This window comes from Fukomys damarensis, unplaced genomic scaffold, assembly GCF_012274545.1.
Source record: "Fukomys damarensis isolate Sample0158 unplaced genomic scaffold, DMR_v1.0_HiC HiC_scaffold_34, whole genome shotgun sequence".
Lineage (NCBI taxonomy): Eukaryota > Metazoa > Chordata > Mammalia > Rodentia > Bathyergidae > Fukomys > Fukomys damarensis.
Window position 1 is genome coordinate 4,107,407 of NW_022900946.1, and position 16,004 is coordinate 4,123,410.

At 42.8% G+C, this 16,004-nt stretch overlaps 1 protein-coding gene across 1 annotated transcript in view; it reads right to left on the reverse strand.

Moving 5' to 3' along the window:
• Positions 1 to 628: 628 nt before the first annotated feature.
• Positions 629 to 16,004, reverse strand: part of Lcmt1 (leucine carboxyl methyltransferase 1) — a 43,250-nt gene continuing 27,874 nt past the window's right edge. The window contains exons 6-11 of the mRNA XM_010623486.3: positions 15,106 to 15,208; positions 11,336 to 11,456; positions 6,427 to 6,528; positions 5,405 to 5,496; positions 2,364 to 2,461; positions 629 to 860 (exon numbers count right to left, since the gene is read on the reverse strand). Coding sequence (XP_010621788.1) covers positions 838 to 860; positions 2,364 to 2,461; positions 5,405 to 5,496; positions 6,427 to 6,528; positions 11,336 to 11,456; positions 15,106 to 15,208 — 539 coding nt within the window. The 3' untranslated portion in view covers positions 629 to 837. The remainder of the gene's footprint in view (positions 861 to 2,363; positions 2,462 to 5,404; positions 5,497 to 6,426; positions 6,529 to 11,335; positions 11,457 to 15,105; positions 15,209 to 16,004) is intronic.

Consider the following 16,004-nt stretch of genomic DNA (forward strand, 5'->3'; position numbering starts at 1 on the left):
TATTTAGGCGAAGTCAAGGTGTTGGCACTGCTGGCTCCTCCTAGAGCCTCTGAGGGAAGACTGTTTTCTCGCCAGGGGCTCCCCGTGCTTCTTGTCTTCTGGCGCTTCCTTATCTTCACAGCAGATTCCTCCAAACCCTGCTTCTGCCACCACACTGCCTCGTCCAGCTCCGACTCCACTGCTTCTCTCACACAAACTCCTGGGTTATATTGTGCCCACTCGGGTGGTCAGGGCAGTCTCATGGCAACACCCGACTTAGCCACACAGCCACAGAAAGTAACGCACCCACCAGTTTTAGGAGTCAGGACATGGACATTTTAGGGGGCTATTTTTCATCCTGCCAACAACCAAGATGAAGAACGCAATGAAGCAGGCTAATCCGGCAAGGGCAGAAGCAAGAGCAGAGAACAGCCTTGGAATCTGGTGGAGGCCAAGGTCAAGACACTAGGCATGTCAGGTGCTATAATAAAAAGCTCACAGAAGATGAAATCCAAAATGGACTCAAGATTACAAAGTGAGTCTGACTCACAGGGAATATACTGGGGTCACAGGATGACTCTGGTGCTTGGGTTTAAAATATCATAGACGTGAACCCTAGCTAGGTCCAAAGAGCACAGAATGGCACCTGACAACAAGCAGATGAACAACTGGCAAGTGAGATTTATTTAAACAACAAGTCAACAGGAACAAGAAGTTATGCAGCCACCTTCGTAGCTGAGGTTTCTCTGAGTGTGGGGGGAGACCAGCAGATGAGGCCAACCCATCTCTCCGGAGCTGCGCAGTATCCTCTGGGAAGGTTAGAGCTTCCACTTCCAGCTCAGGAGGAGCCTTGAGGGATTAACAAGTTATCTCCTTCAAACCTGGGAAGGAAACAGGCTGTCAGAGACCCTCACCATGCAGAGCAGAGAAAGTGGGGAGCAGGTGATGCTGCTGTGGGCCACCAGGACTGGCTCCGGGCACCAACATGGGACTGGGCTCCACTCCCTGGCTATGTGAAAGGAGATTTCATAAGTAAAAAGGGGCTGGGCAGAATTGAAAACACATAATAACAATTTATGGGCCCTCTGTAGTAAACATCCCCAATCTGCCCTTGAACTGCTAAACTTTGAGCGAATGCAAAGAAGCTCCTCCACCATCCAGAGATGAACGCTTTCCACCAGACAGCTAGGCAGAGAGTGGAAGCAGATCGCTCCCATACAGAAAATGTTAGTGATGGCCAGGAGCGGTGGTACACCTCTGTAATCAATCCCAGCACTTTGAGAAGCTGAGGCGGGAGGATTACAAGTTCCCAGGATGGGCAACTTAGTAACCTAGTGAGATCTTGTCTCAAAAAAATTTTTAAAAGGGCTGGGGAATGGAGCTTAGTGCAAAGGCCGTGGCTTCAATACCCAGTTCCAAAAAAAGAAAAAAAATGTTCAACGTATTATTTCTTGGTAAGAATTAGAGTTAATTTAAAAGTATTAGAAATAACCTACATTTCCAAAAGCATGGTAAAGTCAAGTAAACAGATAGCTAAGTAAATTCAAACTTAGTCACGTGATCATTTAATAAACCCCTTAAACTTATATTCATTGAAAGTTTCTATAGCAAGAGGGAAATGCTTATGTTCCAATATTAAGTTCAATAAGTCAGGAATCAAAGTTACATAAATATATAAATCTAATTATTAAAAATAAGGCAACAGCTAGAGAAAGAATGGAAGGAAAAAGTTATCTAGGGTTTATCTCTGAGCAGACACATGAATTTTATTTTCTTTGCCATACTTTCTAGAAGTTTCCAAATTCTTTACTAAAAATTATATTGTTTTATAATTGGGGGATGATAACAGTTTATGTAAAAACACACCAATAAATGATTTTAAATAAACAACTTTGAAAGGACTCTATGTACTGAACTGCACAGCTGGGTAAATTTATAACATGCAAAACGATAAGCTCTCATGACAGCCTGGAAATTTCACACAGGGAACAGTTCCTGCCTCTGTCCAGGTCCCTGCTTTGTACCAGCTACTTGTCTGGGGTCCTGAGTCATTACGGTCAACCTTAACTGCAGGAAGCCTGAAAGGCTAACACAGCCTCCACTGGACTAGTGAGACACCCAGGAAATAACCACACTGGTGGTTATTCCCTAAGCTGAGGTAACAAGACACTGGTATGATCGCAATCATACTGCTGTGATTACTAAAGCTCTAACAAGACACTGATGAGGATCCACGCTAGCTCCTCATGGTTCATTCTGCCTCTGCCAGGGAACTGCACCTTAATTACAGAGATGAGAGGTTCCTAAAGTTCCAGATATGCCTAGAATGTTTCCCGGGAGAAGAGGCATTTCTAAGTCAGAACAACAAAAGAGTAATGTCCTACCAAGCGCCTGTCCTCCTTTGGTCGCCCAGCACAGGCAGTAATGATGCATGAGTTGCTCCAGAAGCTCCATTTCATCCAGGAATTCAAGAGATTCTATTCTGTGCAGAGTAGCAAAATAGAGAAATATAACATTATAAATTAAAAATAAAACAATTAAAGATGAAAATGATGATCCACAGTTACCGATATGAAGAGCTGTTCATGACAAATTAAAAAAATCAGCTACAAGACAGTCTGTACGGTTCCACTTCAATTTCATTATTATTAAAAACAAGAAGGGCACTGGGAGTTTCCCCTGGTGGTGGAGTGCTGGAGTGCCTGCTTAGCATGCATGAGGCCTTGGGCTTGATCTTTAGTACCAAAAGAGTAAGAGGAAGAAGAAAGAATGCCATAAACAAAGTCATAAGACAAACCACAAAAATATAATGCAATACAAAGGGCAAAGGACTGACTCCCCATATAAAGAGCTGTGAAATTTCAATAAGAAAAAAGTTTGAAATGAATTTTAAATTCATTTTCCAGGAGGATGTGTCAAGGGTATCTCAAGTGCAGGTAGGACTACCCTACCCACCACAGGCGCAAAGGTATAAAAGCGCAAATCTATTTCAAACTCTTCCTTGAGGAAAGATCGCAGGGATGCCCTGCTCACTGCTCTTCTTCTTCTGGGTCATGTCGAGCACCTGGTGCCATGATACACTGCATCACACTGGCCCAAAAGTGATGGGGCCAAGTGCTCAGAGAATGGAACCATCTGAGGCTCCACTGAGGCAACATGAACCTTTCCTCTTTCTCAGTTGATGATTTCAGATATTTGTCACAGTAACAGAACACTGACTAATACAACATCCAAGGTGGATTAGTACCAAGTTCTAGGGGAGAAAAAAAGCAACCTGTACATAATAAACATTTCCACACAGTTATTCCCAACTATCAGAACACAACACTAATGAAGCCATTCCGTGGCACCAGAGAACTCATAAGAGCAGGTATACAAGATGCAACTGCAACATTCATATTTAAACAGTGAATGTTTAAATACTTTTACACATATTACAGTAAAAGATACATTGCCATTAATCCCCCTTGAAATAGTTCCTCTTGCTTCAAACACATTTATCCCGTCATTCTTACTACTTTCTGAAGCAGTTCTGCAGGTCTTCTTTCACGAGTGCCTCTAGCTGCCCTGCTGTGTCTGCCTCAACATCCTGAATAGATTAAAAAATGTTTACCTTCCATGGTCACTTTAACTTCGGGGAAGAGCCAGGCGGTGAATGAGGTGGGTGAAGATACACTGCCACCTTTCTATAGGATGGGCACTTGGCGGCAACATTCACTGTATTTTTTTTAATATACTTCATAAAGACATGCTCCACTTACAGAAAAGGGCTTCCAAGACTACTTCAGAAAGGGGCAAACACAGTGAGTGAGACGTGTGACTGAAGCAAGGGAGAGTATTCTGAGTGGGACTAATGGCAATGTGTTTTACTGTGATAATTTTTTAGTTTAAACATTCCCTATATATACTGAACATATCTTGTATTTTCTGGTCTATTTTTATTATCGTTGTATTACTCATGCTCACAAAATGCCTGATACACAGTAGACACTCAACATTCATTAAATGAATAAACTTGCCTTAGACCACTTTTTTGTACTCCATGGTATCCAACAAACAGACATAGGTACTATGTGGCAATTCACAGAGCTGGGTGCCGTTCAGCCTGGAGTAGACCGAGCAAAGCCCATCCCACCTCCTTACTGGCTCCTGCTAGGGTTACAGCCTGCTGCCTTCAGAAGCCACGACCACTGACACAAAGGTGCCAGAGACAAGCTACTTTCTGTCTGGCAGAATCCTCCTGGGTGTCAGGAAAAGTATCCCCACTTTAGACGCCATGCCAAGGACATTCAAAATACTTTGTCTGGGGATCGAACTCAGGACCTTGTGCTTGCCTGGCGGGCACTATGTCACTGAGCTACATCCCCAGCCCTTTAAAACACTTTCGACAAGCCTAACAGAGAGGGTGCTTCCAGAAGAATCGAGGAAGCATTAACCTGATTACTGGAAGACTCCACTTTCTCAAACTTTAAAGACTTTTGTTACATCTGGATACACAGAAAAAACAGTGATAGATGGAAATGTTAGTAAGTTCTATGGAAAAGCAAAGTGAAAAATTCTTCTCATGATCTTGTAGCTGTATCACAAGGTCTTCACAGGAAAGAGAAAAGTACAAACCAGGAAGCACAGACATTGTTAAAAAAAGAAAGTGGGCACCAACATACATACAGTACTATCTTGTATATAATGTACTTACAGTACTATTATCTCCTGGCTGCAACAGGGAAATTTAAATAAAATACAAGATACCACAACCAATGTTCAGCTATAGCCATTTTTAATTTCTTTAAAATTGTGAATGTTGATATACTCTATCTCCATAGCAATCTAAGTATTATATACCCATCGGCAGAATAGGGTAACATTCAGTATTTGGATAATGTAAAATAAATTAGTCCTATTTTTAAGTTTTAAAAGGAGAAGGTAATTTCTGGACCAGTAGTATGAATCCACTGATTCAAAAAACAGAAACCTACCATATAATATTTATCTTTGCATATGCACAGAAAAGCATGGAGCGTGTGAACGAAGAGTGGATGCTGCTTCACACCTCACGCGCTCTCACTGTCTGAAATGCTGGTGCAGACGCTGGCATGTGTTTATGTTCTGAAAGTCCACTTACCACTCTGCTATCACAGGTATTTTTTTCTCTTAGAAATCCTTGGGCGATACCGTTTTCCTCCTCTCCCAAACAGGAATTATGCAAAATTCCCACGCAGAGGTCACTCTGGGATACTCCAGGCATAACTGTTTATTCTCACTAACATCACCTCTCTTGGCATAAGTTCTACCTCAGGTAACCGCTGAGCGACTCTCGCTGCTGACAATGTTTAGTTTACTTCAGAAGAAGTCTGGTGAAGGTTCTGTTTTGTGTGTCGCACGGAGTACAGAAATCCCACCTCTAAGGCCCAGGCAGCAGCCCTACCTGCTCACTTCGGCCCGGGGCAGCCTGCCGTACAGCTCCATCATGTCTACCGCAGAGGCAGTTTCCCAGCCATTTGCCAGGAGCCGTTCTCTCTACAGCGTGGGTGAAGAGAAACAGACAGCTAAGGCTTGGCAATAAGCCCAAGACCCGAACGCAACGGGGATTTCTCTGAGATCACTCTTCTTTCCAAAACCCACTGTGGTCCCATCTCTTTCCTTTGCACTTTCCAGCTTTCTGTACCCAACACACAATTATTACAGGAGAAAAATATATTTAAAAAGGAACAGAGGAAGAAGCTATGAGCAACTTCTAAAGCGTCAGGTGCTCACGTGACATGAGGCAGTCAGAACAGACACGTGTGGTGGGTGGGGCCTCCTGCACGCAAATTAATGACTATCACAGATTCAGAACCACAAAAGAGGATCGATCACCTATGAAGTGTGCACCACGCATGGGTCCTGACTGAAACACTGCCCACGGGAAACTTTTTAAACGTGGGAAGTGAGCATGGACTAGGTAGTGTTGCTGCTGCCAGTGAGGTGACAATCACGCCATCACCCTGAGGAAGGGAAGAGAGCCCTTCCTGGGACGGGAGTCTCCCCGAAATGTTTAGGGTGAAATCACGTGTTGTCTGGGGTTTGCACGAAAATATTCTGACAGCAACAACAAAACAACTGTGGAGAGGATGCATGAAATGACCTCAACAAAACAGTAATTAATTACTGAGGCTGGCTGCCAGACGATGGATGTTTATTGTGCTATTCCTTCCACCTCTGAGTTTATTTACCGTTTTACCTAATTCAAAGGAAATTTTACATTGAAAATAGTGAAGCGTGCTAATGAAACAGCATGTAGGAAATGTAAATTTGTGTTTTCCAACCAAGAGGGCAAGGCAGGATGGGTTTTCCCAGCAACACGAAGCCCTAGCTGTCTGTCAGCAGGTGCTGAACTGTCTCATCACGCAGAATGCGCTCTCTGGGACGGCTAAGGTACACTGCGTCTCCTGGTCTCTATTTGCTGACCTGCGACTCTAATGACTTGCAGGTCTCCACTCCTGCCAGGTGACACTGTCGTCTCCAAAGGTTTTCAATCATGATCTGCCCAAACCGATCCTCCATGTTTACCTGGAAAGGAAAAGGAGGCCAGGCATCAGCATGAAGGTGTGCTGTTAAACATGCAGGGCAAACAGCATCCCACTGTGACCCGGTCACGGCTGGTGTTTGGAAATACACCTGCAGTACAGGGAAAGGAGCAGACACCAACACACACCACGATGGAAACGCCAACTGCCACGGCCCCTTCAAGGGCAACCCGACAGTATACACCCCGATTCCAATGTTCAACCTGCTACGGCACAATTCCACTGATGGCAAGTTACCCTAGAGAGATGCAGACACCTGTGCAAAGATTAAAAGAATAACATTCTGCAGGGTCATGGGAAGCAGGAGGAATGTGCAAATAAATACCCGTATTTGGGGTTAAATTCTAACACCTTCAGGAAGGAAAGACAGACACAGGTACAGGCATGGATGATTTCAAGGTAAATGCTTAAGGAGCAAGGTATTGAGGAAAACAGGCAGAAAGCTTCCATCCACCTCCAAGGGAAAACAAATCTCTTCATATGCACAGGGAAATTGAGGAATGCAATGCCAGGCAAGGGGACTGAAGTCCCAGGTAGGAGGGAGATTTGCTAGCTCTAACCTTGCGGACTGTTTGGTTTTTCTATTCTACTGATGGCATTAGTGTTTGAAATTAAGATAAAAATTCCTAGTTGAAGAAAGCCACAGTTAACCTGTATAGATGCACACGTGCCACAAACATCTCTGTGCACTACTGCAGCACACACACCATCATCCTGTCACACAGCGAGGTAACAAGGAGACATCACCTTTTATAGCACGTTCACAGTACGCTTACATTCCTCGTGTGGAGCCGGTGCGCACACACATCTTCATTCCCCTTTCATCATCCCCTTTCCCTCTTCCCTTCCCATTCCATCTCGATTCCCTTCCCGTCTGAGAAAGATCTACACCTACTTCCTGTTATCTACCGTTTACTGTGCTCTTTATTTATATTTTGGGTTTCCATATAAGAGAAGCCACGTGATAGTGAAGTTTGTGTGTATTTCCCCGAACATTATGATCCCAAGGTGCACCCATTCACCTAGGAATGCCTCAAGTTTACCCTTCTGTATGGCACAGTACTACCCCATCGTGTGTAAACACACTTTCTTTATCCATTCATCTGTTGGACATATACACTGCTTCCAAGACTTGGTGATGATAAATTGTGCTGCTATAAACACGGGTATGCATGGGTCACTGTAAATATGCTTGCTTTTAACTCTTTTGGGAAGACATCAAGAAGGGAATAGCTGGGTCAAATGGAATTTCTAATTCTGGTTTTTTGAGGAATCTCCATACTGATTTCTATGTAGTTTACATTCCTACCACCGATGTAGGAATTTTCTCCCACAGCCTTCTTAGCATTAGTTATTATCTGATTGCTTGATGATGGCCATTCTTTCCGGGGAAAGATGGAATCTCAGTGTTGTCTTAACTTGTATTTCTCTAATGGCCAGCAATGCTGACCATTTGGTTCATGTATTTATTGGCCATTTGTACTTCTGAAAGGTGTCTATTCATTTCAGTTGCCCATTGTTTTAACTAGGACTTTCATTGGGGGAGGGCTAATTTTTTTCAAGTTGTTTATATATATAGAAAAATCCCTAACTCATGAAATTCAAGTTGCAAACTTTCACAGGTGCATTGTACCAGACTCACTCTGTTGGCTTATGAACAAATCAGACTTATGAACAATTCTCCTGGAACAGAACTCATTCATAAGTTGGGGACTTACTGTATTTCCCATTCTGCAGGTTGTCTCTTTATCTGTTGGTTGTTTCCTTTGCTGTGCAAAGCTTTTTAATTTGACATGATCCCATTTGTTGATTCATGGCATTTAATTTTTCTTGGTGCTTCTATGACTGTTTTTTTCCTGATTTCTTTCTCCGTAAGTTCATTATTAGTGTACAAGAATGCCACTGATTTTTGTGTGTTGATTTTATAACCTGCTACATTGCTGAATTTGGTTTGTAATTGTAGGAATCTTTTGGTGGAATTTTTTGGGTCTTTGTTGTTTGGAGACAATGATAACTTGTCTTCTTCCCTTCCTATCACATTCCTTTTGTTTCTTTTTATTGCCTAATTGTTCTTGCTCATGTTTCAAGTTTAATATTAAACAGGAGTGGTGACAGTGGATGTTCTTGTCTTCTTCCTGAATTTAGAGGGAAAGCTTTCAGCTCTTCCCCATTTAATATGATGTTGGTAATAGGCTTGTCATAAATGGTTTTATCAGACTGAGATAAGGACCTTCCTATTTCTTGTTTTTATCATGAGGGGATGTTACCGTTTCGGTTTAGATGTCCCCCTAACGCCTCATGTGGGTGAGGTGGGCCTTTCTCTTTCAGAGGTAGCTGTATCTGGAATGTGTGATGCTGGGGTTAAAGGTGTTTGACTACTAAACTACATGTGAGGGGAGACTAATCCCTGTGTTCTGGATAAGATAAAAGGGGCAGGGAGATGCTGTTAAACTCCCTGTTATCTTTGCTGCCTGTGCGCATCATGCTGTTTCTCCTCTGCAATGAGTGTTTGCCATCCCAGCCTCGGAACCAGCTACAGACTGAAATCTCTATGGACTTTAAGCCATAACTTTGGGTGTCGGGTATTTCAGCAACAAGAGAAAAGTAATTGACACAGTGGATGACAGATTTTGTCAAAGAATTTTCAGCAAGACATCACTATAGCAATATATAAAAGGATTTCCAAAGCTTACATGACAACGATGCCAAGTATCAACATGACTGTGTCTCAGGGGACAGCAAGACTTGGATGATACCGATGAAGAGGCTGGGAGGGAGGGTGTAGGAGAGCACACAGCCCCTCATCCTTCTGCCTGGCTTAGAACCCTGGCTTGACAAGGCCATGAGGTCATCACAAGCTGCCCATTTAACCCTCTGCACCTCAGCCAAGATGGTACTCGTACCTACCTTGTGCACTGTTGGATAATTAAATGTTAATATATGCAAAACTCAGAACAGTGTCTGGTACAAAATACACAAAATCTAAGCATTTGCTATCATTACTTTATGATCACTAAAATTATCACCCTCCATGTGGCTTTGTCATTTTAAACTATTAATTAGGAAACAATGTAAGGCAGGCGAACAATTAATATACTGCTGTAAGGCTGCTGTTGATTTTGTCTGTGTTAGAAAATTGATTTAAATTAAATTACTCCTGGCTAGGTGAGAATGGCAGGCGGGAGAGAACCAGGTGAGAGGCAGCTGTGAACACTGGTATTTTTCCAGATTTCCTCCAAAGGAAAAAGCCTCTGGCCGAAATTTACTTAGCATGCCATCTCTCTTACGGCATGGAGTAAATGCTTATTTGACAGAACATGCAGATGACCCAGAGGCATGAAGCTGCACACACTGGAAAGGTGCAGAAGGTGGAGCACATCTGCACCAGTGTGGTGCTAAGCAGATGGACTGGAGAAGACAAAGCAGAATGTCAAAGGTCACTTCAGCACAGAGACACAAGTTCTGAGCAAGCAGCAGAAATTCTGAAAACGAAAACTTCACTAAGTCCAACTTTAAAACCTCAATTAAAGTCTCAGCAGTAGGTAACACGAATCAGAAGAAAGTATTTGAAGGCTTGATGATCGGGGTGTGCTAGAATGTTCAATCAATAAATAATAATACAAAAGAATAAGAAACAATGGAAAAGGGCCAGGGGTTCAGCTCAGTGGTGCCACCACCTGCCTCACAAGCGCAAGGTCGCAAGGTCGCTCCCCGGTACCAAAAAAAAGAAAAGAAACAATGGAAAGATAATCCAAGGGCTCCCAGACAATAAAAGAACAAACAAGAATCATCAGCCTTGAGGAGGGTGTCAAATTGTGAGCTAATGGTATTTTTAATAATCTATTCACTGAAATTATTGCAGAAAATTTCCCAAACCTATGAATAAGATGGACACTCAGGGGTAAAGGAGTCATTTAGAACCCCAAGTAGACACGAGCAGAAAAGAATCTCTGCACAACACAACATAACCAAAATGCCAGAAATTCATGGCACAGACTCCGAATCACAGAGCCAAGCTGCCTAAGGTCACACAGCCAATCGCAAGAGCAAGGGCCAGGATTCAGACCCAAACTGTCTCTCTCCAAAGCTCCAAAACAGGCCTTGTTCTGCACTGGACCAGAAGCAGCTAACGGCTGCCAATGCACCAATCTCAGTGACTGTAGAAATTAAGTCCTGCATTTCTAACTTCTCTTAAAAAACTGGGCATTCTGGCAATTCGAGGACCTCGTGTTCTCATGGTACCGCCTGGATGTGCCCAAGCAGAGGCCTCTCCCATGAGCGTGTGCGGCTGCTCCAGGGCCCAGCACCCCTCACCATGTCACTACACCTGGCCACTTCTCTGTCTCCATCACCCGCCTGACCTGAAGTCACCTGCACTCGCTACCTACACAGACTGCAGTTAAGAGATTCACAACGCTCTGCAGAAAAACTTATAAAGACTAAAACAGAAGTTCCCACAATTCTCGCCAGAAGTTCACAAGAGGTCGAGAAATCAAGGGTGCTAGGACTATTGTAAATGATTAATAAAGAAGTTACATCAGTAGCCGAGGCAGAAGGGAAAGAGAGGAAGGATATGGTGTCACATGTCTGTTATCCCAGCAACCTGGGAAGCTGAGGCAGGCAAGTCCTGCCTGGGCAACTTAGTGAGAACTTGTCTCAATATATATGTAAATGGCTGGGGATGTAGTTCGTTGTGAAGGCCAAGGCCTCAGGAACAAGGGACAGATATGCTCAGAAGGAAAGCCACCACTGAGGTTGAGTAGAATCCAGCTCTCGGTGCCTCGTCTTACCTGTTCGTAGTTTATGAACATGGCTGTCTCAAAGCTGTTGGCTGCCCACTTTATGAGGTTTGCTGACTGCTCCGGAGTCATGTAAATCAGCACACATTCGGTTATCAGGAGTGTCGGCAACCTTGAGGAGGAAAAGCAATGCACTTACACGTGTTTCTGTGAGGGCAGGACGCTCTGCTCACACGGGCACTGTCAGACGGCACGGCAGGTCAGCAAACCCAGCATGGGTCAGTGGGCAGGCTAAGCCCGCAGATCTGCCCACGGCTCCCAGGCCCACTGCACTATCTTCTCCTTCTCATCTAAGCTGCTTCTCCGACTCCTTTACGGCATCCTCCTCGCCTCTGTGCCTCCTAAATACTGATGCTCCTCACAGCTGGCACTGTACAGAATACAGTGTGTTCTTCTGGAAGTCCTAAAACTGCCAATGTGGCAGGACTGCATTTTTTTATTAGTGCACATCAGCAGTGCAGAAAGGTGAGATTTGTTCTGGTGACCCATACATGCATTTAATTTATCTTGGTCCCATTTTAAAGAAAACACATATTTACAAATTTTGATAGAAGACGTGTAAGGTGATGATCTCCAAGTACTGAGAGTAGGAATTATTTTTATCTTCTTTCCTAGGAACTATCAATAGCTACAACAAATATGAGTAACATTTCTCAGATTAAAAAAAATAGTTATCAACATCACCAACTACTAACACGTAATGTTAGATCTATTATTCTCAATATTCAGAGAAGGTAGCTGAGCTACAGAGAGGTGAAATAAGTTGTTTGTGGTCACAGCCTACTGTGCATTCCTGTTGGAATTCCCTTAGAAAAAGTAAGTGAATGAGTAAAAACTAATATTTCAAAACCCCAATTCATAAGTTGACAACTAGAGAACTATAGTTTCAAGAAGCTTTTTAAACCAGGCATGGTGGCTCACGCCTGTAATCCCAGCACTCAGGAGGCTGAGGCAGGAGGATCGCTATGAGTTCGAGACTAGCCTGGCTACATAATGAGTTCCAGGTCAGTCTCAACTACATAGTGAGATCCTGCCTCAAAAAACAACAACAAAAGAAAGAAGCTTTTAAGCCTCAAGAGGTGGCACATGCTGTAATCCCAGCACTCTGAGAGGCAGATGCAGAAGGATCATAAGAAGCTTTTTAAGGCAAAAGGCAATGATCACCACCTAAAATATTATGTGAGGAAGCTAGGTAAAGAAGACTTTTCAGGATGTGCCATTTTTATCTTTAATATATCTGAATTACTTGAAAATTAAAATTTTTTAAATTACATTCAAAGGTAGTGATTAGCATTAATAGGAATCACACTTTTCAAAACATAAATGAAAGAAAACACAGAAAAGTCAGCCCACCAAGTAAAATACACAACCCAAATGAAGCCATATGGAAAAATTAGACATGTAATTCTAATACTTATTTTTCTATTGGTTTCCAAAAGCAAAGTAAATTTCCCTATCCACAGTGAGCCTGATTAAAGCTGATTACTTCCATGATCCTTCATCTTATCTGCAGAATCCGTAGGTCATGACAATCAAAATTAGATTTCAGTGACTTACTTTCTGACCAACTATGTTCACATGGATTATTTCATTTAATCTTCAAAAGTGTACAGTGATAGAATTTTTAAATCCCAATTCAGAGAGAAGAAACCAAGGCTCAAAGAATAAAAAATTTTAAATGGCTGGGCACGGTGGCACACGCCTGTAATCCCAGCACTTGGGAGGCTGAAGCAGGAGGATTGCTGTGAGTTCAAGATCAGCCTGGGCTACATAGTGAGTTCCAGGTCAGTTTCAGTTTCAACTACATAGTGAGACCCTGTCTCAAAAAACCAAAAAAAAAAAAAAAAAAAAATTAAATGGCCCCTGTTAAATACCTAGAAAACAGAAATGAAGGAGAAGAGTCCAAGAGCCATGCTCTCCCAGTCCAAAGGGGGTGTCACGGTCACCTGTGAGGACCAGCTGTAACCAATCCATCACTGACACAGACACACACCAAAAAAACGTGCCCAGGGAACCAGCGTCCTCGAACATCAACACACTTGTTCAGCCCAAAGAAAAATATGCCACACACTATAATCTAGGAAGCGTATAATGGGTCCTCAAGGGAAAAACAGGCACAAACACTCACTTTACAGACTGTCATTTTTCCATACTGCAACAAACACCTGAGAGAACCAACTTATTAAGAGAAAAGTTTGATTTGGGTACAAAGTGTTAGAGTTTCCAGTCTAAGCACGCTATAGCACTGACCTTGCTCTCTGAACACTCGGTGAGACCAAGATTCAGAAAACAAAACTGCAATAACAATGATGGTCCAGGAGAGCCGTCCTAATCCTAGGCAGTAAAGCCCGGTGAGGACAATCTGGATGGGAATTCTAGGCTAAACAAGAGCTTCAACAGGTAAAGACAACACAACAATCATCACACTAACGAAAGATGAGTTAGAAAGACAGATGAGCTTTCACCCCCTTTCCTCCCAACTCCCTGAGGTCACCTGTATTTGTGTCTGTCCTTAGTCCTCCTCCTCCTTCCTTTCTGCTCAGAGTGGAGTCTCTCCTCCATAGCTGGACAACCCCCACCAGTGATCTCCTCCTCCAGTCCCCTCCAAGACGTTGTTCTAGCAATGATTCCCATGCTGCTAGTTTCTTACATCTTTTGCTAATGATTTCTGCTTTCAATTTATTCCTGAATGTAGTATTCCCTGTACCATGCCTTCCCCTCTTGTGCTCCTAACCTCAAATTCTCATAAACAACATCATCTTTACCTCATAACTCCTCATCATTACACTAAAACCCTCCTCTTCTTCCCAGGGTGCCTTCTCTCAAGAACTTAGCGTGAGCCCTCCTGGCCCATTTACAAAATACCTCTGCAATGTAAGTGTGTAATGACAAAAGCACAGTATCTTCAGGGCTTTGGTTAGGTACTTGGTGTCACACTGTACCTAAACTTGTATAACTTGATTTTTTTGCCTCAATGTTAGGTTTCTGAGCCCTGTCCTCATTAGTGTAGGGCATGCATTTTATATTTTATCCATTCAGTCTCCTGTGATGAAGTAATGTTTGCCAGTTTTCTGCTACTGTAGACTATAATGAATGTCCCCCAGGATCATGCACACAAGCAAGACCTTCTCCAGCACACATGTCCAACGGTGGAACTGCGCTCTTTGGTACATCTATTTATACTTCTACCTCACAATGACTGTACCAAGTTCACTTCCACTTGCTACAGCCACGGTGTGTGACCACTCCCTACCCGCATATCCTTGCCAACAATATTCTGTCACACTCACACGTTCTGGCCAACCTGGTGGGAGGGAAAGAGAACTGCATCTGATTACAACTGAGGGCCGACACTTGTGTAATAGCCACACACAGTATATTCTGACATCTTACGATATTCCTCTTCTTGGAGCTGCCTAGCCATCTCTTTTGCTCACTTTTCTATGGGACATTTTTATAGCAGTTATTCTTTACAGTACTCTAAACGCTAATACTCTGTATGTTACCATTATGTTTCTATCCATAGGGTCAACTTCTCTCAAACTTTGTGATATTGGGCACTAGGTTTTTCAAAAGTGACACGGGTGATTGTTACAGAAACAGACTTGAGAAAGTGCTGCTTTAAAATTTTAGAAAAGCAGAATAGGTAGCAATGACATGGTAAAATTTACAGAATTCAAATGGAAGATGGATATCATACTGCGCTTCTCATAATTAGCATGGAGTCCCAAATATGCAAGAGGTTAAAAAAAAAAACTCACTGTGTATTCATGTTACATTTCTTTAGTTTCTCCTCAAGTTCAGGTAGGTCTCGGAGATCTGCCCCAATAATGGCATACCTCTTTGAATCCAGTATGTGCCCATCTGCAAATGCAAAAGAAGACTATCATTTAACAGAAATCAGTCATAAGATTAGCGCTTTAATAGATGCAGCTTTTTCGAGTTAAAGTAACTTTGCTTTGTCCCATTAAAAAGACATACCTATTGTTTTAAAAAAAAAATCAGGTATGAGGAAGGTGAAAAGGAAACCAAATACTATCTTCCAAAGATAACAAAACAACAAAGCATTTGATATATGATTTTCCAGGCTTTTTTCCTTGGTTCTTAAGTTCATATTCACGAAAAAACATTTTCTTTCTCCTCTGCAGATGGAGAACACATCTTGAGCAACTTAAAACCTGTTTTGAAAGCTGCTTTCCCTACTTAACAGTAGCATCAGGACCATTGATCTTTACATTGATCCCTCACAAATGGTACGTGGTATGTCCAAGTTTTCTCTAAACCAGGTATGGTGCCACACACAGCACTTAGGAATCCGAGACAGCAGGCTCACCGCAAGTTTGAGGCCAGCCCGGACCACACAGTGAGTTCAGGGGCAGGCGCAAATACATAGCGAGACCCTGCTTTTAAAAAACAGTACACAAGTTTTCTGTATCTTAGGCACTGCCCTGAGCATCATATACAGTACCTATCTGGTTACATCTTTAAAGTAAAACACTGTGAGTGGGATTAGGAGACGAGGGGAACGCCTACTTAATTCAACACTGGCATGGCCTGGCAGCAGTTCACAAACTGCAGCAATTTGTGACTATGTCATGGCTCAGGGAAAACAGTTAAATCACTGCATCTGCAAATATGTGCCAACAGCTGTGGGAAACGC